Source organism: Anser brachyrhynchus, assembly GCF_964034855.1.
Source record: "Anser brachyrhynchus genome assembly, chromosome: 1".
NCBI classification, from domain to species: Eukaryota; Metazoa; Chordata; class Aves; order Anseriformes; family Anatidae; genus Anser; species Anser brachyrhynchus.
In genome coordinates this window covers 55,290,984-55,314,198 of record NC_137694.1, presented here as the reverse complement: position 1 = coordinate 55,314,198, position 23,215 = coordinate 55,290,984, and the positions used below count along the sequence as shown (strand labels likewise).

Sequence of the window (23,215 nt, the reverse complement as noted above, 5' to 3'; positions counted from 1 at the left end):
AAGAGTTATATTGCCCTCCTTGGAAGAATCTTGTCACAAAATTAATATAACAGCAACCTGGAGACAGAGTACAGTTTACTTCTGCCGGCTGGAATGGGTGGCAACATCAAACCTGCATCTGAGCTGGATGACGAGATGAACAAATATCAATCCCTCCCTGGACACCCAGGTCCCAGACATGCTGGCGGTGGGCCTGGCTCTGGTTTCAGTGGCATCCCTTGGGGCAGGAACAGGACCATGGCAGTCACCATGACTGTCACAGGCTGAGTTCAGTCCAGCTTCTTTGTCTCCGTGGTGCTGTTCCCACAGAGCATGTCCCGCTTTTTCAAAGTTTTTATCCCATTCACAAGCTTCTGTTGCTCTCAGAAGAGAAAAGAGACAGCAAGCTCCTTTGAGAGCTCGGAAATTCCCTAGGGAATCTGGGCACCCAAGTGAGCATGTCCTAACCTCTAGAAGATGTAGTCATTGGCAGACATCCTGGAGAAACTCTCTGTGCTCCCAGTACTGGGTCCATGCTTCTGGCAGGGCTTCAGCAGTTGTCGAGAACATTACCTTTGGGTTTGGCTTTCCAAACCCCGGGGAAGTTCAGGATAACACTTGTCCACCAGCAACGTTCTGGGAGTTTCTAAATGAGTATCAGCGTTGTGATGGAAATTCATGGCAAGCCCAGACCAAGTCTGGGTACATTTGGGACATTTTAAAAACAAGTGCCACCCTTGAAACACTCTGGAGAGCAGCACAGGCCCTGCACCTCCATGGCAATTTGCACCGTGTGTGTTTTGCTCTGAAGCGGGAGAGGATGCACGGCCGGTCACCCCCGGGGTTGCACGACACGGTGACGAGAGGAGCATGGCACTGCTCGCGGAGCATCCCGGCCCAGATGGCACAGCTGAACCTGCTGGGGGGTCAGGACGCCCCGGCACCGCCGGCTGCAGCTGTCTCGTGTCCCCCTTCCTCTCCACCCCCCGGGGGACCGGGCCCTGACCACCAACACAGCCCCCTCCGTCAGGGGTGCCCTCGCTCACTTGTCTGCTCTCTTTGAATCGAGGCATGAGAATTTCTCCCCTGTTCGCACAATCATTTTGCCTTCCCCCCTCCCCAGCGATCAAAATCCTCCTTCCCTGCCTCCCTCCTTCTTCTCCTTCCCGCCGCCTCCCCCTTCTCTCCCTGGAACTTCCCTGCAGCTGCAGAGCTGGCCAGACAATCGGGTGTTTTAGAGAAATACATTTTTGGGCTAATTTGCCATGCATAAGTGTTTCTCTTACCCTTTAAAGGCAGGGAACAAAGAGCACATTCTCCGCGAGCTCTGCCCTGTTGTGAGCAGCCATGCAGCTGTACAGCGCTGTGCTACCCTCCGCTCTCCTGCTCCACTCTCTGCTAGCTCTGTAAGGCGGTGGGGCTCTGCTTCTCCCCGCAACCACACCATCTCCTACCCCTCGCTACACATTTCTTCCTGTTTTTTGTTTGTTTGCTTGGTTTTGTTTAAAAAAGAAAAAAGAAAAAAGCAGAGCCCGAACAAGTGGGGAGGCAAAGGATTTGACCGTGCTGTCACCCCAGCTAGGCTGACCTCCCAGATCATCCAGGTACTGCATTTTATGTTGAGACGTTATTTATTCAGAAACAGTCTGGATTTACCTTTATTTGGGACTTAAAGCTGTCTCCAAGCTAAATCTTTATTTTATCCCCTCAATCAGTAACACTGTGGCAGTGCATTACACACACCCATAGCAGACCACCAAATTTTGCACCGTTAAGGAACCCCAGCCTCCATAGAAGAAACCATGTGCTGGGTTTTCATGTCCTGTTTCCTCACTCCCAACACTGGTGGTCGTCCTGGTCAGGGAACTGGTCAAACAGGAAAACTTTTCCTTTTTTACGGCTAGGATGTTGAGCGATGATGGATTTGACGTGGTGGACCAGCTCGGGCAGGAGATGCAGATGTTCTGGTGTACTGCTCATGAGCATGCAAGGAAATGGCACGGAGCAGATGGACACTGGGGAACTGGAGGTTTTTGTCAGCCTTTTGGGGATCCCACGTCAGCACTTGCTGAATAATCTTTTTCCTATCTATCCATGGGAAGTTGGTCTGGCAAATGGCTTCCCACTGGGGCAACGGGTTCTGGTATAAAAAAAACGAAGCTTTCCACCAGCCCCAGCAAAGTCACTCTCTCCACCTCATCAGCACTGTACCCAGGCAAATTTTCCCATCAGCCCACTCTAATCCATAATAAATATTCTTAATTGAGCCCAAACCAGATGCATTTTCAGATCCCAATTCTGGCCTGTGGCACTTTTGCTCAAACAGGTTAATCACATTGGACCCCATGAAACTCCCTTCACACCCCACTGATACAGACTCGCTCTTTCTTCAGTCCTCTCCCACACGTTGGCATTTATTGTTTTGCTTCCAGCAGATCCTCTTGACTCCAATCCAGATGGGTACATAAAATGATAGGGACTTTGCTCCAAAATTCTCCCATCTATTTTAAGAACAGATAAAAAAGACAAGAGGGAAGGGAAGGGAAGGGAAGGGAAGGGAAGGGAAGGGAAGGGAAGGGAAGGGAAGGGAAGGGAAGGGAAGGGAAGGGAAGGGAAGGGAAGGGAAGGGAAGGGAAGGGAAGGGAAGGGAAGGGAAGGGAAGGGAAGGGAAGGGAAGGGAAGGGAAGGGAAGGGAAGGGAAGGGAAGGGAAGGGAAGGGAAGGGAAGGGAAGGGAAGGGAAGGGAAGGGAAGGGAAGGGAAGGGAAGGGAAGGGAAGGGAAGGGAAGGGAAGGGAAGGGAAGGGAAGGGAAGGGAAGGGAAGGGAAGGGAAGGGAAGGGAAGGGAAGGGAAGGGAAGGGAAGAACTGCAGTCAATAGAAATGCATCTGGGGAAGCATCTGAAGCAGGAAAAGATGAAGGCTTATGGACTAGAGACCAAGATCCTCAACTTCTATGCTGGAAAGAAATGATAGCTGGACAAATGTACAGTAGAAGACACCATAACTGGCAACACTGCACAAATCCAGGGACAGTGGGGCAGGTTAGCCTCATCTGGCATAGCCCACTAAATCTCTCAGTTTCTTCCTGCGTCTTTTATCTCTTTGTGCTTAGCAAGGTTGGTAGCCATATGCATGTGGGAGCTTAGCTACAATAGGAGCCAAGTAGTGGAGACCAGGCTCAAAGGCATGCATTTATTGATAGTGTGGTGGCGCTTGCTCTACCGAGACAACCTGCTCTTAGCTTGGCCAGAGTCTTAATGCTCTGAGACTCGTGGCTTCCTACTGTGAATTAATTGTATGAGGGAGCAGTGGATACTGGACAGATGTGAAGTTCAAGTTTCTTAGTTTCTGACCTGTATTTCAAAATTAGTCTCACAGAACTTGCTCTTTTGAGTGACTCCAGTAAATGAAAATCCCATTCAGCAATGAGTTGGATCATATTTAGCATCCACTCGGGGTAAATGTCCTTCAATCCCTCTTGGAGACTGAACTCAAGGATTTCCATGGTAGGGCTGCAGGGAACATCACACAGCACTTGGTGGCCTCGAGTGGCACAGGTGTGTTGGATGCCAAGACCAGGTGCCAACACAAACACCCCAAGGCCCAGGATGAGTTTAGTGGGTGCAAAATTCGTCTCCAGCCTTTGTGGTTACCGTCTCAGTAATAGAGCAAGAGAGAGAGAAAGGAGACGAAAGGGAGGGAGAAGGTCAGGGAGTGGGGGAGGGCTGGTAGCCTACAGACTTCTGCGGCCACATGATTTTCCTGGTTGTTTTCAAGGCACTGCTCAAACACAGGCGTACGAGTTCCATGTGATCGCTTATTTACGAAAGCACATTCGTAATGTTGTGTGCATCTCACATCCTCTCGGCACCCCACCTGACTGTGGGCTGCGGGGCACCCGCTGCATCCTGCCCATCCATGCCTAGGGCGATGGGTGACCCAGGACTGCTCTTGTCCTGGTGAGGTGGGGAAGCGGACAAGGGGAACGTCTAGCCTTTTTGAAGCTGCCCTTTGCTTCTCTTTGCGTGACTCTACAGTAGGAGGCTCCAGAAGCAGGACACTGCTCCTTCTGTACTTTCAGGAAGAGAAGAAGCATTTATTTCAGACCTGGCTGTTCTTTCAAGTTGCTTCTTTTTACTTTTTAAAGTAACTTCTTTTAAGTTGCAGAGCACGCAGAGCAAGCTCAGATACAAACCAATATGGCATGTACTGATATTTGATCTTCAATTAAGTGTAGAGTGTCTTTCCATGGCTGTATCTTTTTCTTGTACCATCATTACTGAAGTCCCAACTCACTCAAAGATCTGCTCATTAACAGAGGAAACTTTCTTAGAAATGAGGAGGAGGAGGCTAAGGTGATGAAAAAAAAAAAAAAAGCAAAAGCTGAATATTTCTTTGTGGATTGGGGATTTGGGCTACCTTTGATTCATTTGTATAGGGAACCCTTAACTCCAATATAATTGTTCTGCTCAGCCAAGGGTAGATCTTAGATATGAGCAAGAGAGATGCAATGTTTGAGAAGAGATTTTTTGAAGGCCAATGATAGGGACTGACTTCCTGGAGGCTGCTTGGACAAGATTATGTTGCAGTAAACTGTATATTTTGAAGTGGAGTGTTTTCTTTTCCTTTGTGTCTGCACAGTCCAAGGTACCGGCACCCCTAGAAAAATCGTTCATTGAAAAGAGTTGTTGGCTCATATGCTGCAAAACCCCCTCTAGAGATCTTTGCCAAAATCAAAGCTCCCAAGAAGAAAGGACGTCTGACATTTTAGATCTCTGGTATGGACAAACCACTCAACGTCATCCCTATCTCCTCTTTCCAGACAACCAATCCTTGCTTAAATTGCTCAAGAGCCAGTGCCACTACCTCGCACACAGCTTACGCCTCCCATGGCCATGCCTATTCCCTGCATGCTCATTAAGTCGCCTCCATGAAGGGTTAATTCAACCAGGGCCTTTTACTCCAAGTTGTTTTCCAAGAAGCTGAGAGAATAGGTCTCTTGTTACAAACATGGCTTCTGGGCATTTGGTGATGCTTTCCCTTTTTTCTCTCTCTGTACCACAAAGGAATCTTTTGTTCTTGTCCCTCTGTCTCATTTACTCTCCCCCACCCTGCTCTCGCCTCTTCCCTCCATTGGCTGCCAAGTGACTAAGGAATGGCAAAAAATGACCATAGCGCGGTCATGGCAAATATTTCTTCAGCTATTATCTGATAGAGACCTTGAGCATCTATGAGAAGGGCCCTCTGCCTTCCTTCAGGCTTCTCCTAGAGATGGGGAAAAATGAGTCAGACACAACAGGGCAGGATATAAGTTGAATCAGCCCAACATGCTAATGGAAATGTCTTGAGAATGGAGTCATGGTGCCTGTTTCAGGAAAATCAAATGATGGGGACCCAGAACTGGCAGGAGTCCAGTGGCAGCTACAACTGGTCTCGATTTTTATAGGAACTCTGCATTTATTTAAAAAGACAGAAAAAAGTCACTTTCTTGCCTCCATATTTTCTGATTTAGCAATTTGCAAGCTGGAGCCAACACTCTTTATTGGAGAGGTTGTAATCTCATAGAGTATCTCTGCTCCGTTGCTGCAAATGCTATTGTGCTTGAGGATGCGCTACAAGAAAATTTTCTTCTTCTCACCAGTGCACCCTTCAGTGCTGCCTACTGACAAATGTCAGCTTCCACGTCGAGAATACCTCAGTTTAACAAAGCCTGTTTTCTCAGTGAAACCCCTCCACCTCCCGCAGCACTAACCCCCAGCACATGTCCGACAGATATCTTTTTACCCTCCAACACAGTAAAGCTCTGGCAGATCCCCAGGGACGTCACGACTTCCCACGCCCCATTAAATTATACCTCAAGCATTCCCACAGACATCATCCTAGTTATAGCCTCCTCCTTGCACACAGTGCTTCACTGAGTCATTTTACACGCACACGTATAGATGTGTAAAAAAGGGTTCACGTGATGCTGAAGTCACTGCAGCTTCCACAGTGACCATTCTCCTGCAACAGAAAATTTCCCAGCCAAATTCCCACCTCCCTACCTTTTTGACTGGGAGCATTTTAGTGTATCCTTCTCTGATAATGCCTTCTGCAAGAAAATCAAATCCTTCATTCTCACCTGAAGCGATCTTGCTCCTTCTGCCTTTTTGCTTGTCTTCTCTACTGACCCTCTCTTTACTCCTCCGACTACCCTTTGTCCCGACTCTATCTCACTCTGTGCTGTGCTCTAGGTGAACACTGTTTGCTCCCTGGCTCCATCTGCCAAACTTTCTATATTCTTCTCACATGCAGTGCCTCAATTATTTTGGAAGGCCCTTGGAATGATCATTAAATTTCAACCTTAGTGACACAGAAAGAGGCTTCCCGCATACATGCATAAAAAGTTGTGGATGGAGGGGGTGATCCGGATAATTTTTCTTCCTGAAAAGAAGGGGAATGGACTATACAGATGAAAGGGCTATTATATTCCCACATTAGAAGGACTTCTTGTCTGGTGGATTTCTAAACCAAGCTGGTTAAAACATCATGAAAATGGCACACTGACCAACTCCTTACATTCGTCTGACTGTGCCCATAACAAAGATTTGTGCCAAGTCAACCATATCTTTTTCAAAACTGCATGCAGAGCAGCTTTCATTGTAAAGCATCGAGCCCATCTAATATGTAGTAATTAATGAATATATTATAGTCCTCTTCCTGTCTTCTGCCTTGATAACATCTAAGTGAATCCCAGCACAGACCCTTACTGCAATCCCAGCCGTGCCCTGCTGCTCCCACATTAGACCTGTGGTACGGTGTGCTTGCCAGGGAGGCACAGTCAGCCTCAGCAGACAAACACTGATCATTGCCGTCACAAAGGGCAACCAAAGCATCCTGAGATGGAGAATTTTACCCTGGTCACAAAGGATGTCTGTGGCGGATCGAGAAACTCAGCTTGAGTGTTGCCTAGTGCTGCAGCCATTGACCTCCTCAGTAAGCAGCGTCCCCACCGAAGCCATGTGTTTCTGGACCCTCTTAGAAATCCCCAATTCAGCAACAGTGAAACAAGGAAAAGGATTTGCTTCTCCCTGATCCCGATTCCCTTTCAACAAGGTGGCATCCCACAGTTTTATGCAATGGAGGCTACTGCAGTCGAAGGCATCATACTGCTGGCAGCGAGCCCTGTCAGGCTCATCTTCACACCTTGTGGAGACCAAGAGGCTAGCGGTTGAAGTTTTTGGAAAAAAAAAAAAAAAAAAAAAAGCTCTCACCACCTCTTTCACAGATGAGAAACCCAGAGATGGATTGTGGATTCTTGCTTAGATAATTTTGGATGAATCGAGAAAGGAGAGGAGGGTTAGCTGGATGTCTAAATAAAGCCAATGAGATCACATGTTCCGCCTTTTTATCTGCTTTTCTCTTTCTGCTTGTGGACAACAAAGCTTCCTTTGATACAGAAGAAGAGGGGGGTAGGGAGAGTGAGGAGAGGGGGTGCCAGAGTCACCCCAATGGCCCCCGGTCACTTCTCCATGCTCCCTAATGTGATGTTTCCACTGACAGAGAGACAGAAAAAAAAAACAAAACAGTGATCTCATGATTCCAGAGATGATTCATGCAAACAACCCTAGGAGATGAGGGGTGAAGGGGACAGGAATGAGGGATAAAGGATGAGTGAGGAGAGAAAGGGAGAGGAAAAGGTAGGAGTGATAGGGAGAGGGGACACGGGACGCAGGACCTCGGAGGACAGTTGTGGATGGAGTTTGAAGGTCAGAATCCCAAAGAGAATGAGTAGAGAGATTGTAGGGAAACAGGAAAGGAAGAGGAGCCTTGAGACCAAGGGCAACAGAAGCGGTGGAAGAAGGTGAGGTGTGATATTGTATGGCAGGACTGAGGGCAGGGTCAGGTATAAGACTGGACTGAGTTGTCAAGAATAATCCTGATCTCTCAGCCCCAGAGCCAAAAGATGCCAGAACTGCAGTGGGGAGAGGTTTGTTACCCGAGACATTCAGCCATGTCCAAGGCAGGCAGTGGTGAGGCTGTGGGGCTGAAGACAAGCAGCATGGGCTGATCTCTCTGCAGGAGACCTTCACACCTGGGCAGAGCTGCCTGTAGCTGAAGGACTGGGGGAGCAAGTAAAAGAAAAATTGTCTTCCATTATGAGCTGCCATCTCCACGGGCTCTCCCCAACACTGGTCTGTCCCGGGGGCTCATCACGATCCCCCCCTCCTCTGTCTGCTCCCTGGCAGCTAATCGGTGACCCACTGACAGTCTCTGTCCATCACTCGTCTCTGCACACAATGGGGTAATTAAACCCTGACCCTCCGCTCCTTTTATCCATTTCCTCTGTGCAGTCACTCCCCGAAACGGCGGAGGGGAGGGCCTGCTGTGGAGGCTCCTGCCCCAGCCTCCAGCTGTAATGAAGATGTAAAGCACAGGAAGGACTCGCTGCAAAAAGATGCTGAGAGGGCATCCAAAGAGGCATTTATTGAGTGGTACAAGGCTTCCCACACGCTCACGCTGAGATCTGCTCATCTACCTCCATCGTGGACATCTGCAAACCTTCAGCTCTTTATCATCAGCACCCAAAAAGGCTGTCCAGCATCCTTCCCCTGCCTACACATATGACAAACCCGCTGCTCCTCTGTGTGCCCTCAGTGCCGTGCCAGACTTGGGTGCCCAGCTCAGGTCTAGCAAAGCTTCCCAGGGACCCCAGCACCTCCAGCCTTGGGCTCGCTTCCTCACACCACCACTTGGCTTTGCTCATGTGCCCCAACCCAAAGTTTTGGCAGTCCCTGGCACTAACCCGCCACCTCCAAAATCCTTTTCCCAGTGCCTTGGTTGTGGGGTGCGTCCTATGGGGCATGGCGGATGGGTCCAGCAGCTGACCGGGATGAGGTGATGCTGCTCTCGCCTGCACAGCAGGACCAGGGAGGATGACAGCAGTGGCAGACAGGACTTGTGAAATGCCAGGAAGTCCATTCTTTTCCTTCTTTCTTTCATTTTTTTTTTCCTTCCTGGCGCTCTGAAAGTTATTACACGGATTGATAAACAGCCAGAAATGATGCCGAGCAACCCAGACTCTGCTTCCTCCTCCCTGCCCCGAGTGGAGAAGCTGCCTCCCTCCCACGCATGAGCAAGAAGGACTGGGGCCACCCGGGGAAGGGCATGACGGGTAAGGCAGTGCCCCCGAAACAATTAAGCACTGTCCCAGGCACTGCACACCCCTGTCCCGGGAACAAAAGAGTCACACACGAGAGACCTGACTGTGAAGCCTCCATCCGCTTTCATCACTGACCCCCGGGGCAGCCGGGGCACAAGGTCAGCCCACTTAAACTCCAAACTCGGCCCGAAATAGAGCTGAGAAGTGGGCAAGGGTGGCCAAGTGCAGGGGTCCCCAACCATTTGAGGGGTTCTTTGACTGAGCCGTTTCATTTCATCAAAGGCACGTTTTTTTCTGGAAGGAAAATGGAGAGCGGCGGGTGTGAAGGGAGTAAGGGGGGGCCAGGGGGTTCACCGTGAATTATGACCACTCTCAACAAGAGTCTTTTACATCGCGGAGGTGAGGAGAGGATGGGGTAATTGGGCATGTTAGACCCATGCATAATGAGGGCAAATCTCTGCCTGTTTCCCACCCTCCACCCTGCCACTGCTCATGAGTTGTGGTCCCCACATGCCCCATTGCTATTCCACTGCAGGCATCCACACCCCAAGGGTTCAACCCAAGCAACACAAGCTCTGGTAGCACCCCGTGAGATGGGCAGTCCTCCTAGGCTGTGCCGTAGCAAGTTATCATGCCCCTGGTTTGGAAAGACTGATAGTTGCCTTCCAAATTAGAAAGGATCGGCCAAGCCAGAGCCCACCTTTCCACCTGCAGGGTCTCAGAAACCCCGTTACACTTTACACTGCTGTTTTTTCAGGTTGCAAGTATTGCATTTCCATGGCTAATGCTTTGATCTAACTAACAGCTGGACCTTCTGGGGGATTAGCACCAAGCAGCATATTAGTGGTGGGTAACAAGAGACGCACCTGAGACCTATCTCCTTGACTAGGAGAGGAACTTTGTGGGGACAAATTTAAGGGGGAACGAAATGTGCTTGGAGTATGTGGAAACGCAATGCATCCACCATGCATTAATGTCCATATCATCAGGCTGCTGCCCTCTGGATAAGCTTCTGATAATCCTAAATTCAGGAAACTCTAGACAATCAAACATCCACCAGGGAAGGAAGGAAGGAAGGAAGGAAGGAAGGAAGGAAGGAAGGAAGGAAGGAAGGAAGGAAGGAAGGAAGGAAAAGATTTTATTAAAATAAAATGAATCAAGGCACAAAAATATTGTTTTCATCTCCAAAATGTGGAATTTTGACACCGGAATTAAGCCAGCCTATACTCCAAAGGACAGCAATATTGTGCTCTTTTGAAATGGTATAGGGCAAGAACTCAGAGCTTGTTGAACCTGTGGGGAGGGATATTTCCAGCTTGCCAGTGGACTGAAGATGCATTTCATCCCAGGAGGTCCTGAGAGTTTGAACATGGCAGTGATAAGATGTACAGGCTGGGAAATGAGCGGTTAGGTCACAACTAGCCATGTTCTCAATGCTTCTCACCCCTTCCTCTCTGAGTTGGTAGCCCCAGGGAATATAATCCCCATACTTATCCCCTGAATGTTTCCCCAAAACAGAAAACACGCTTGAGGGACAGCGAATGGGGAGGACGTTAGCTCAGCGTTAGTCATGTTGACTCTAAGCTGAGAACAGTAGCAGAAGAGCAGCCAGACCCACGAGACACAGCACAGCCCCAGTGCAGAGAAATAGGTCTGAGTGCCAAGAAGCCAACTAGTCATGCAACGTGTGATCTGCTTGCAGACTCCTCATTACACGTGATGAGAGATGAGCAGAAGAGAGTTTGATTCTCAGAGCCTGGGCTGACTTTGCCGGGTTGTCTGTTTAGAGGAGGGAAAATGTCTGTACTTGCAAACTGAGCCCTCTTGATCCAAACCACATTTGTAGACATTAAGGGCCTATCTTTTCGAGATAAAAATGCATTTCAAATTTTTGATGCTACAATTAATCAGAGCCATTCTTGAGAATGAACAGCTTCCTGGGACTTTTTTACAGATCACACGACCTTTTTTGCTTGTTTTAGATTATCATTTTCATTACTTTTCCCCTCAGGACGAGGCAATCTGCTGGGTTTCTAATATTGAAACAGCCATGGCTTTGAGGCGCATGTAGTTTCCTTCTCCATCCCATACACAGTGCATCCAGTCGACCCTGGACACATTGGAGAGAGTGCACACAAAAGGCAGGGTCAGTCAGCACGCGCATAAAAAGGCTGGCACTTCAGGGACATACCGAAGGACATATACAATACACACACATCAGTGGAGCAGCACAAAAGCAGTGCTCGTCAAACCTACGGATTTTGGCCTTGTATCTGTCAGCAGGTCTTTTTTTTCCCCTTTTTTCTTTTTTTCTTCTCTTTTTTTTCTTTTTCTTTCTTTCTTTTCTTTTTTTTTTCTTTTTTTCTTTTTCCTTTTTCTTTTCAGGAGGTGACAGAAAAGGAGAAATTCACTGCCTGTTCTTCCCCTTGCAGCCCCAGCAGCAGCCCCAGCAGAAATTCAGTATCCATTTAACCAGCTTTTTGCCCAGCCACAAGCAAGGCTCGGAGAAATCCCCTTGGGCACAGACAAATGATTTGCATTATTCAGGTATTATCCTAGGTGGGGGGTAAGCTTTTTTTTTAAATTATTTTATTTTTTTGCCACCCTTGTAGTAAAACAGGAGAAATAGCACTGCAGACTTTGCATGCCTGCGCCCAGGCCCCCTTCCTGCAGCCGTTCTCTGCAGTGCCCACACGGCGGAGCTCCTGCCTTAGGGATGAAGCCCAGCTGGGTGGCCTGGTGTCACCTCCCTGGGACAGCAAAACCCCTGTTCGCAAAGCAGGAGCCAGCAAAGGAACAGGGTGAGACTCCCAGGTCCCCAACCCGTGGCGTACAGCAGTCCTGCCATCACGGCGTGGCACTGACAGCAGGCCTGGCTTATGCCTCTGGTGTTGATCCGCTGGGTGATATTTGCTTAATAACCTGTTGGCCGTGTGAGCTGCCAGCTCCGGGAAGGGTTAAGCAGGGTTTTTCCTCTGTGTTCTGCAGTACCTGGCTGGCCAGAGGCTGCACTTCAGCAGAGGCTGCAAGGTAACTCTGTCATAAGCGTGTCAGCCACCAGCTGTCAACAGCAAAGTTATACATTCTGAAAAGGACGGAAAGACAGATTTAAAATATATATTATATATATATATATATATATAATAAATACAAATGCATTTTAAAGTAAGTTGCAGGATTTCTCTCTCAGCATCTCAGAATCTGCCTAGTTAAATTTTCACCTTGGATATTCCACTGTCCCTCTGGGCTGCTGTGCCCACCCTCACTGTGATTATTTTTTTACTTTTATCTAACCAGAATTTCTATGCTGCGACTTGTGACTGTTGCCCGTTGTCTTTTGCTGTGCAAAAGCCCTGAGAAGAGCCCAGTCCTGTCTTCCCCGTGTCATCCTCAGCCACAGTACGGTGCCCTTGCACCGCTGAGCCCCGGTGAGCTCCTCAGGTGCAGAGACCAGCGCCTGGCTCATCGCTGCGAGCCCTTCACCGGTGTAAAACTGTCAGTGTCGGGGCTCGGGACGTCAGGCTGCAACCTTCAGACAGCTCCCTGGGCTCAGGATGCCAGCCTGCTCTTTGCAGACAGCTCCCACCCGAAGGACCGTTCTCACTGAGCTCCCCTTCATAAACAAATCACCTCTTAGACCCAGGACTTCAAACTGATTATTAACAACACGCTTTTGCTCTTGTACTCCAGCACTCTGGGAGGCTCCAGTTGGTGTTTCAAAGTACATAGCCCCTAGGTTTATGGTGCTGCACACTGCGAACACTAAATACCCTCTCAGACAGCAAGAGGTCATTGTCATCAGCTAGTCCTTTTTCCTGGTCATGAAGGAGTTTAGAGTTCAAAGTTTATTTATTTTTCTATTTTATTTTTAGTTTAGTTTAATTTAGTTTTTTTGTCTTGTTTTATTTTTTGTTTTGTTTTGTGCTTTTTGCTGGTGTTTTGTTTTGTTGGTGTTTTGTTGGTGTTTTGTTGGTATTTTATTTTATTTTATTTTATTTTATTTTATTTTATTTTATTTTATTTTATTTTATTTTTATTTTTTTATTTTATCAGCGCCCCGAACCGGCGGCGGGCAGGCAGCCGCCATCACCTCGCCACTCTCAAGATGGCGGCGCCCCCGCGCCTCTCCGTCCCCATAGCAACGGGGCGGAGGGGAGGGGGAGGGGGGGAGCCGGGCGCTTCCGGGCCGGCCCGGCGGTGACGTGTCGGCCGGCGGGCAGCGGCGGGCGGCAGCGGGGGCCGCGCGCAGGACGGCCACTTCCGGTGAGCGGCGGGACCCCCCCCCCCCCCCCGCTTCCCGCGCTGGGCCTCCGCGGTTGCCATGGCAACGCTTTCTGCGTGGGAGGGGCTGGGGGGGGAGCGACCCCCTGGGCCTGGGCCCAAATGGGGCGAGGGGGGGGAGGGGATGGAGGCACCTGTGGGAGGATGGGGGCACCTGGTGAGGGTTTTGCCTTCTGTATGTGGACGGGGAGCGAATTTTGGGGGGAAAAATGAGGGGAGGGGGCTGCTGGGGGTCTCGGGGAATTGGAGTGACCCGCAGGTGTCGCGGGCTGACGGGGTCTGCGCTGTCCTCTCCTCACAGGGAGCTCCCCACAAGTGGTTTTGGGTGAACAGGCTCCGTCTGGGCGTCGCGATGTTTGCGGATCTGGACTATGATATCGAGGAGGACAAGCTGTGAGTGTCGTGCTTCGCCTGCCCTGCTTCTGGCTGGCAGCAGAAACAGCCTCAGCCTCCTTATTAGCGGCCTTGGACAGAGGAGAAAGGGTTTGTAATGGGGGAAGGGTGTCGAGAGCCAGGAAGAAGTGGAGATAAACTCGGGAACTGCTGGATCTGTAAGGAGGACGGTGGGCTTCTCTGAACAAGTGAAAAGTTTTGTGAGATTAGCTGTGAGCTTGGCATGGAGCATTGGTCTTGCATCTCATTTATATGGCATGTGTTTGCCCCTTACTAGCAACGGATGAAGTTGTTTCTCCTACAGCTGCTCCTTGCGCACAGTCTCAAAAACAATAGCCCGGAGCGTCTTTCTGCTGGCCTGGGCTGATAGACTCTATGGCAGAGATAACATCATTAATTCAAATCTACAACTCCCATTATATTTTCAGTTCATATTGATTCAGGTACCGCAGTCATTTTTACAGATACAGCTCTGCCTGCCATGATTGGTTTTCTCTTCCTTCTTTCTCGTTCTAGCGGGATCCCCACTGTACCTGGGACGGTGACCCTGAAGAAGGACTCCCAGAACCTGATTGGGATCAGCATTGGGGGTGGAGCACAGTACTGCCCCTGTCTCTATATCGTCCAGGTAGGTGCTTAGGAAGACGTAATAAACTGTCTTCCTGAAAGAGTGTTGGCCTGAGAGATGGAAACCATGGAGAGCCATGTGCTAAGTGTTTTTCTCAAAGCGAGAGAAATCTTCTCACTTTGCAGTAAATACGATTTCCTTACCCTAGTACCTAATAGGTGTTGAAGAATTAAATTAAGACTTCTGAAATTATCCTCCTCCTTGGAGAGCATGCTAGAATTACAAGGGAATAGCGTTGACACGTAGCATCAACAAATCCTACGCATGAAGAAGCACATCCTGAAGACAAGAAGTTCCTGAGAGAACAAGGCGACCATCCCACCTCAGAATTAGAAGAGAAAAAGCGAGGCTTCACCATGAGCAGTACTAAATACAAATGAGTTAAATAGGAGGAATATAATTGTCAGTTTTTTGTCCTTCAGCCCTGCATTTTCCTTTCTAAACCTCCTGATTCCAGACCACCTGTGTTCTTTTTCCTCTCCACTAGGTATTCGATAACACTCCAGCAGCCTTAGATGGAACCGTAGCAGCGGGCGATGAAATCACAGGAGTGAACGGCAAGTCCGTCAAGGGGAAGACCAAGGTGGAGGTGGCCAAGATGATACAGATGGTAAAGGTGAGAGGTAGGAGGGGGCCACTGGAGCGTCTGGGTCACAGTTGACGGTTTATTGGTCACTGCTGAAGGAAAGCTACTGCTGCTTGCTTCCAGCACAGCAGTTTTGATTTTGTTCTGCCTGCAGGGAGAAGTGACAATTCACTACAACAAACTTCAGGCCGACCCAAAGCAGGGGAAGTCTTTGGATATCGGTAAGACTCACTGGCATCTTTCTCCCTAGAGTGTTTAAAGTGGCATAGAGGAGTGAAAGATTGGTCCTAGCTAAAACTGGAGTAAAATTCTGTTTCCATTCTTACTGTTAACTCAGCCGTTTTCAAATGGAAACTGTCAAAGATAATTAGAGGTTTAAAAAAAAATCCTTCCCTGCCTTCTTGAAATAGTCTTGATAATTAAATTGGGGCTTCACTGTTGCTGCAGCTGGCTTGCTTTTCTGCACTGTATTTAGCATGGATGATGAAACTCAATTACATAGTCATTTAATCTATTTATTTTTAATACATGTAAATTTTGCTGACCTACTGTGATTTTTCCAAACGTATACGCAGAAATGTGTGTTGTAAAACACTGGTTGCAGTTCCTCAGCTTGTAGAACAGTGACAAAATACCTATTTACACTGAGTTTTGTACAGCCATATATTTTATAGGAGAAAGGGGAGGCTTTATTACTAAAACAAAGTATAAGTTTTGGACTAAGCCTATGCAGCTGTCTCCTTTGTATGACTTACCTTTCTCAGTTCCCTAAAAGATCGATGTATTATTTTTGCTTTAATTTCTTTTAATGGGGATTAATTTAAGGTACCAATGAATTGACAGGAATTCAGGGAAACGCTGAGGACTGGGATGGATTTCTGGGAAAACAGAAGTGCAGTGAGAATATGGAATATTTTCCAGAGATGTTGAATGCTGTGGCTTCAGCTGACTTTCTTAGGAGCTGCAGGCGCTTGGCACCCCTGCAAGTTTGCCTCTAAACAAATGTAGTTGAGTCATCTGGTTCTAAAGAGGGCATAATTGTCTCTAGTAATTTGCAGGGTATGACCACCACAGACAGAAATTAATTCAAGGGGTGACAAAAAGGTTTAACTTAAGATCTAAAACATTATAAGTTAGCAAAGGGATAATTTGAGTATTAAATTCTGTTTCCCTCACTTTCAGCCTGATATCCTGACTTCAGATGAAGTAATATTGCAGGTAGCATAAGCAAAATTTAGTTCCAAATATAAAGTGATTTATTGGAGTAGTCTTCCAAATGAAGCACTGGAGCTCTATTGATTTAATTATATAGGATGTGAGAGCAGACCAGTTGGGCAAGATAAAGGATATGCTATGCACAGCTGGATTGAACATTCAGTTTCTATGGTATTCTTTTTCTGCTCACTGTCTCAATAGCGAGTTAAGTTGAGGCTGACCAGTTTATTCAGAGCCTGATAAATCAGTGAAGTGTGCTAGTGTGCTTTTCATGCTCAGAGAAATGTCCCTGACCCTGGTTTGCAACTCTCTTTTGGCCTTTAGTATTGAAGAAGGTGAAGCACCGACTGGTGGAGAACATGAGCTCAGGGACAGCAGATGCCCTGGGGTTAAGCCGAGCCATACTTTGCAACGGTAAGTATTGCCCAGAAGGACATTTTCGTAAGGGCACAGTTGCCTGCTTGTGCTAACAAACTTTCTATAGTTACTTACACGTTCTACATTGTTCCTTTGTAGTTCTTTCCTTCTGCTCTACTTCATTGTTGCGATTGCCTTTTCCTGGGTGATACAAATTATATCCTTGGAGCCATTTAAATAATAACTAAGGTCAAATTAATTTGAAGGGGGGGCCCACATTGTGAATGTTGATAGATGATGACCCCACACTGTAAGACTAGTTTGCAGTTATTTTAAGAGCTTCCCACATTGGACCAGAGGACAGGCTTTGGAGGTGAGGGAAATTAGAACCAGAGATATGGAACTAGTGTTTTTCCCGTCAGTCAAGTCTTAACCGCGTCCTGGCTTTGACTGTTGTAATTCTGTATTCTGATTCTTGTTTCCATTTAGATGGATTGGTGAAGAGATTGGAGGAGCTGGAGAGGACTGCAGAGTTGTACAAAGGTAAGCTGGGTCTTCCATCAAGCACCATGTGGGAAGGAAGGATATCTACATCATGTCTCAGTGAAACGACAAATGTTTTATTCTGTCTTCCATCACAGGCTTGACAGAACACACCAAGAGTCTTCTTAGAGCTTTCTTCGAGCTATCCCAGACGCACAGAGGTAACAAGTGAGCGAAGGGAGCAGAAAGCTTTAACCTCCGGTTTCAGGATTTTCAGTCAGCACTTAGAGGTGTGATTCCCTTACCCAAAGAAAACTAAGTGTTGCACAAACGAGGTCGGAAGGGCTGCGCTCCTGGTGTAAGCAGTCATGGTGCTAACACAGGCCCTGTATTTCACATGAGACATTGCAGAAATGCCCTGCCAACCTCTGGTCTTTAGGGAATACGTAGCGTTGTCCCCTGGCTAAGTGCAAGGTTATGGGAAGGGCATGATTCTTCTCCAGAGCCAAACTCTTCTTCTCTTTGTTTGCATTTATTGCCCTTGTCTAGCGTTCGGAGATGTTTTCTCTGTCATTGGCGTACGGGAGCCGCAACCTGCTGCCAGCGAAGCTTTTGTGAAATTTGCTGATGCCCATCGCAACATTGAGAAGTTTGGGATTCATCTTCTGAAAACAATTAAGCCGGTAAAGTATTTAACCATTGCAGTGAAGGGTTTGGAGAAGAGGGGAATCTAGAAAGACAGAAGGCTGTCTTTGAAGGTGTGGTCTTCACGATTAACCCGAGAGGTAACACAGGGAATATATCAGTTTTGTCCATTTGGCTTTTGCACGTGGATATGTTCCTCACCTTTTTCTATTGTGGATGGGAGCGTAGTTTGATCAGTGTAGTCCCTTGAGTCCTTTCCCTGATATTAGTACCCATAATTAAAAGATGTCACTAAATTCAAGAGTTTAGATAAGCAATCCAGTAATGATTTAATGATCAGTCAATATATGTGAGTGAGTCTCCAGGAGATCCATTCATTTAGTTTAGCAAAGAGAATATTAAATGTTGATTTGAGCGCACTTTGAGTGCCATGTTGGATGGACAGTGCTGGATAATGCCTCTTTGGATGGGGGAGAGCAATTTCCAGGATTAATTGAAAGTGAAACAGGATGAGTTGAAAGAAGATGAAGCCAGACATGCATTTCTTAACGCTGGAGCTACTTGCCAGTGACTGTAATGGATGCTCTAACAATGGCAATTCTGAATCAAGATCTTTTTTTTTTTTTTTTTTTTCAAATGTGCTCCAATTCAAAGAAGAGTTAACTCGAGGCAGTCTCGTGACCTGTGCTGGTTAGAAAGTTGGACTTGAATTAAATGAATTAAAGTTGTGCTTTTTGACCTTACATTCAGTGACAGGATGTTTCCCTTGCAGATGCTGACTGACTTGAACACGTATTTGAATAAAGCCATTCCTGACACAAGGCTGACGATCAAAAAATACCTGGATGTCAAGTTTGAATATTTGGTGAGCTGCTCTTATTTTTAATGCTGGTTGAAATTAAGTTTTATAGAATCATAGCCTGAGGATCACATGCAGCCTATGCAATCACGTGTGCATTCTCCCACAATTAATGCAAAAATGATTTTGTTGTTGTTCCTCAAATTCTTTGTCCATTGCCAGATGACTCAGACTCAAACACCTCCTTTTTGACCTCATAGTTCTCACCGGGAAGAGGGATCTCCCAGAATCAAGATCACTTACTTTCTACCCGACCAAATTAATTTCCTTATTTTTTGGGAAGCATTCTGATGGAACTTACACTCTTGAACTCCCCTACATAGCTCTCCAATCTCAGAGTCCATATTTTGTAGGTAGTTTGGAATACCAAATAGAATAACAATCAAATAATATTTTTTCCTCCTCCATTCAATTCATCCCTTCCTTTCTACATACGAAAAAATAGGGTTGTTAAGTGCATTTTTCTGTAACTGTACAAATCTGTTTGCTTTTACCTGTTAAGGGAAATAGTTGAAACTGCAACCCTAAGGCAAATGAGTATGTCAGCTCTTCCCACACCAATCCTTCCCATAGCTCATCTTTTTTTTTTTTTTTTTTTAACTTCTTACTTACACCCTACATCATTGAAGGAAGGTTTGAAATGGTATGACCCTATGTCTGTGGGTGATGGTGGAACTGCTTCTAATCTTTAATATTCCTTTCTTGTTTTGTTTTTTTGTTTTGTTTTAAATCCTATGAAGTCTTACTGCCTGAAAGTCAAAGAGATGGATGATGAAGAATACAGCTGCATTGTGAGTACCAGTATTGTGGCACTGAGAATTGCATCCTCTGTTTCTGTAGCTTCTCTGTGCACGCTGCCTTGCAATTGCAAAAGCACTCCTGTGTCTGTGCAGATCCAAACACGGGAACACATCCTAAGAACGCCATGTATTTGTTCTGAACGTACTAGAAACAGGAGACCCTTAAACACTTCCTAGAAAACACTGCCAGTAACTCATGAATCACTGGTGCTGTGGAATACTAGAGCAGCCAGTCATCTCCCCTGCAACCTGTTTGCTTAGTGGGTGCCTGCCTCGGTGTTTAAGTAATATTGGCTTGTGTAAGGAGGATTAAGGTGTTATCTTCACAGATTGCATTTGTATCCACTGTACAGCTTATCATTAATTCTGGACTTGCTTCTGAGAAATGGCGGTTTAGCTTCTCTGCAGCAAAATGCATGCAAAAGCTGCATACGTAGTTGAAGGAAATGGATTAAAGGATCTCTCCTAACAATGTTTTCTTCCTAAAAATAAGTAATTTAAAGTCAGAAGACTTCCAAAAACCTGATGACATTCTTCAGTAAGTTTGCTGCCTGTTTTGAAGTTTCACATCTGTAATCCTTAACAGCTCTGTTTAAGATACTTAAAGGTGTCCCCTACATACCAAGGTTCCCTGCATAAAGGCAAGATCTATTTTATCCTAGGTATTGATCTCAGAGAAAGGATTTTATTTTATTTTACTTTTTAATTCCTAGATCACAATGTGAGGAATGAAAAAAGCTTTCCTAACACAACATTATATTTTTGGCGTTAAATGAGAAGGAAAGAGGAAGGAAAGAAGTCTTGGCCAGCAGAGCAATACCTCTGGGTTTTAGCATATATAATGTGCATTATGAAGCCATAGTAATGTGGAATTTTATGTTTGGTTTGCAAGTGCAAGAGAAGAATGCTATTTAGCTGACAGACTGACACCCCTTTTCCTCAAAACTCTTTTGTGGGATAATTTATAGTTCTATCCCTAATGGCATCCGGTCTTGTGTCTGGATGGTTGTAAATAGCACAGGATTCACTGTGGACATACACTACGTTATGCAATCAACACGGGATGAAGTTTGCAAGAAGAGCAGTGATTTGTATACATTAATATATCCCTCAGACCCTAGGCTTTTTTTTTTTTTATGGTGCCTGTCTTAGTTCAGTTAAGAAGCCTTTCCATTTCTCCATGCTGACTTGAAAGGTACCTGTCCTGTTTGCTTTGCTTTGTGGTCACACTTTTTTCTTTACTGTGGCTGGCACATTTTTGGCCTTTAAAATGGCCACATTGACATCCAGTTTGCTGTTGTGGCAAATGTTCGTATTCTTTCATGCTTCCTGACTACAGTTTCAGTGAGCCCAAGAGGGCTGTAATAACCCAAGGTTATTTCAAGTCAACGTTGGTATGCAAGCTGAGGTCAGGCACCGTTGTGGGAGTCTCTCAAACGGTGCCGTGTTCTGGCAGGCCCTGGGTGAGCCCCTCTACCGAGTCAGCACTGGGAACTATGAATACCGCCTTATCCTACGTTGCCGCCAGGAGGCTCGCACGCGTTTTGCCAAGATGAGGAAGGACGTGCTGGAGAAAATAGAGCTCCTGGACCAGAAACATGGTGAGTACCGCTGCTGTGTCCAGCACCTGAAGGGGTCAGGCAGACAAGGCTTCGCGCTTCGTGCTCCTCCTTCATCTTAGCTCAAGAGCCTTTGGTAAAGAATCCTTCTGTGGCTATGTCTGAGACATCTGCCCTCAGGCGCCACTTGGGACTAATAAATGGGAGTCTGTAACTACTGCTGGCGAGGGAGGCTTGATCACAGCCTTCGCACTTTGTTTGGGAAGGGTGTTTCACCTGATTTCTTGTCAACGTGTCTCCACTGCAGTTCAGGACATCGTGTTCCAGCTGCAGCGGTTTGTCTCGACGATGTCCAAGTACTACGACGACTGCTACGCCGTGCTCCGAGATGCAGACGTCTTCCCCATTGAGGTGGACCTCGCCCGCACTACTCTCAGCTATGGGCAGAAGGACACGTACACAGACGGGGCAGAAGAAGAAGAGGAAGGAGGAGGAAGTGACAGAGAGAAGAGCGGGAAGGAGGATGCAAATGGTGAAAAGCTCATTGATGACGCATGAGCGTGCCGGTATGGCCAGAGGAAAAGAAGGACTTTGCAGACTGATATAAAAACATGTATTTCACGTGGCGATTCATCCTCCATGATTCTCTGTGTATGTCCAGCCTGGGATTCCTCCTCTGCCCTGGTTGGATTGGGACCAACCTTTGCATCTCTCTCTTTTCTTGCTTGTTTGTCTGGATATTCCTTCACCCCACCACCACCACCCCAGATTTCTGTTGCCGGACTTGGATACTGAGTTGTGGGGAGGAAAATCTCCTACCGTGTCGCCGTGTGACTTTGTGTGCACTGCTGAGCGTGCAGGATCCGCTTTCTGGCAAGGGGAAGGCAGTTGAACATCTGGAGGTAACTACAAATGGAAGAGCCTCCCCCTCCTGCCCTCCCCTTGTGCTATGGGAAAGCGTTGGCACCAGCATTGTTTTGTTCACCCCAATGCTTGCTGTTTTCAAACTTCAACCTTTGGCCTATTTTAAGCTTCCTCTGTTTCTTCCTGGAGCCAATCCCTTGGGCTCTAGGGCAGATTTTTGTAGGATGATCCACTCCTAGCTCTCTGCACCATTGTTTTTAAGAAACGGGCAAGTCAGAAGTGACATCTAGAACTAGTGGTGGTACATGTGTTCTGATCGTGTCCCCATCCAAGGGGCTGGGGGAAGCTCACGTAGCAGAGGCTGGTGGCAGTGGCTACCTGGCACGTTGGGCTGCCACAACTCACCTGCAAGGGTCTGCAAGTCCTTTCCCCAGCTCCCATCCTCTTCATATTCCATAGCTCCACCCCAGGGCTGGAATCCTCCAGGATGTGGCTCTGCCCTCCCCTGTGGAGGCTCAGGAAGAAGCTCTCGCAGTCAGCAGAGATATGAACGTGGTTGCCTGAGGCAGACGCGTTCCTGGGAGTAAGAGCGAAGCTGCATGCGTTTCTTTTCTCTTATTCTCATACAGCTCCTTGTAATGGATGGTAACCAAATGTGTTTTTGAAGGTGTGCAGCGAGTCCTGCACACTCTTCTTGTGCAGGTGCCACAAAGAGCCACCACTGCAAAGGTGGTGTTCTGTCCTTACACTAGCGAGGAGAGGCAGGAAGCCTCGTGGAGAGAGGAAGACAGGGCCTGTAGGCAGAGACATTGTGATTTTTAGTGCAAAGTGTGACTTGCATACAACCTGCTGCTCTCCTCTCTGCACAACTGTTTTGTGCTGCCTTTGGGCCAGCCAGAAACGGTAGGTAACGTCCAGTTATCCTGCACAAGGGAAGGAGGGAAGAGGAAAAGCTTCCTTTTCTTCTCCCTCTGTCCTTGCGGGTTGATTCCAAATCCAGATGGCACTTTCTCTTCTTGCAGGCAGCACAACTGCCAGCAGTGGTGTACTTCTCAGAGGTCAAGGATTTGACTTCTGTCATTACATTCTAGTGGTAGTGAGAGAAGTTATTTAAGGGCATTAATTTATGATTGTTTGTTTTGTGTTGTTTTTCTGTTTGATTTATATTTGGAGCCTTGTCATCTCTGTGGGTGCCTGGAAGAAAGTCACCCATGGTCGAGCTGCTCTGGAAGATTTAAAGGGACTCTAGTGTACTGACTGTTGACTGTAATAAAGACAAACGTGACAGTTTTGTTTCTTGTTCTTCCTGGCTTCAGTTATTCGTGTGCTCGTCCTCTATTGCTTTTAATCTTAAAATACAGTGAAAGGAACGGACTGTCATGTGCTGGCCTGTCTAGCTCGTAATCATGGATGTCTGTGCCAAGA

The 23,215-nt window shown here is 47.1% G+C and overlaps 1 protein-coding gene across 2 annotated transcripts; it reads left to right on the top strand.

Moving 5' to 3' along the window:
* The first annotated feature begins 13,270 nt into the window (after positions 1-13,270).
* Positions 13,271-23,080, top strand: PICK1 (protein interacting with PRKCA 1). Of its 2 annotated transcripts, none has more exons than XM_080583216.1 (13): positions 13,271-13,383; positions 13,703-13,794; positions 14,311-14,422; positions 14,910-15,038; positions 15,163-15,229; positions 16,548-16,637; positions 17,070-17,123; positions 17,222-17,284; positions 17,613-17,746; positions 18,481-18,573; positions 19,308-19,358; positions 20,824-20,968; positions 21,234-23,080. In XM_080583216.1, the coding sequence occupies exons 2-13, from the start codon at positions 13,754-13,756 to the stop codon at positions 21,482-21,484; spliced, it is 1,230 nt and encodes a 409-aa protein (XP_080439342.1). In that variant the 5' UTR covers positions 13,271-13,383; positions 13,703-13,753; the 3' UTR covers positions 21,485-23,080. The 2 variants fall into 2 exon arrangements, with proteins under 2 accessions (XP_080439342.1, XP_080439343.1); XM_080583217.1 differs by lacking the exon at positions 13,271-13,383 and adding an exon at positions 13,497-13,558.
* Positions 23,081-23,215: the final 135 nt, after the last annotated feature.

What these genes read in the sequence shown, in the direction of transcription:
- PICK1 (XM_080583217.1), top strand. Translation starts at nt 13,526, where the DNA reads ATGGAGGCACCTGTGGGAGGATGGGGGCACCTG. An exon ending in CCGAGCCATACTTTGCAACG is followed by an intron (nt 16,638 to 17,069) that starts GTAAGTATTGCC and finishes GTTTCCATTTAG; the next exon opens with ATGGATTGGTGAAGAGATTG. An exon ending in GCTATCCCAGACGCACAGAG is followed by an intron (nt 17,285 to 17,612) that starts GTAACAAGTGAG and finishes GCCCTTGTCTAG; the next exon opens with CGTTCGGAGATGTTTTCTCT.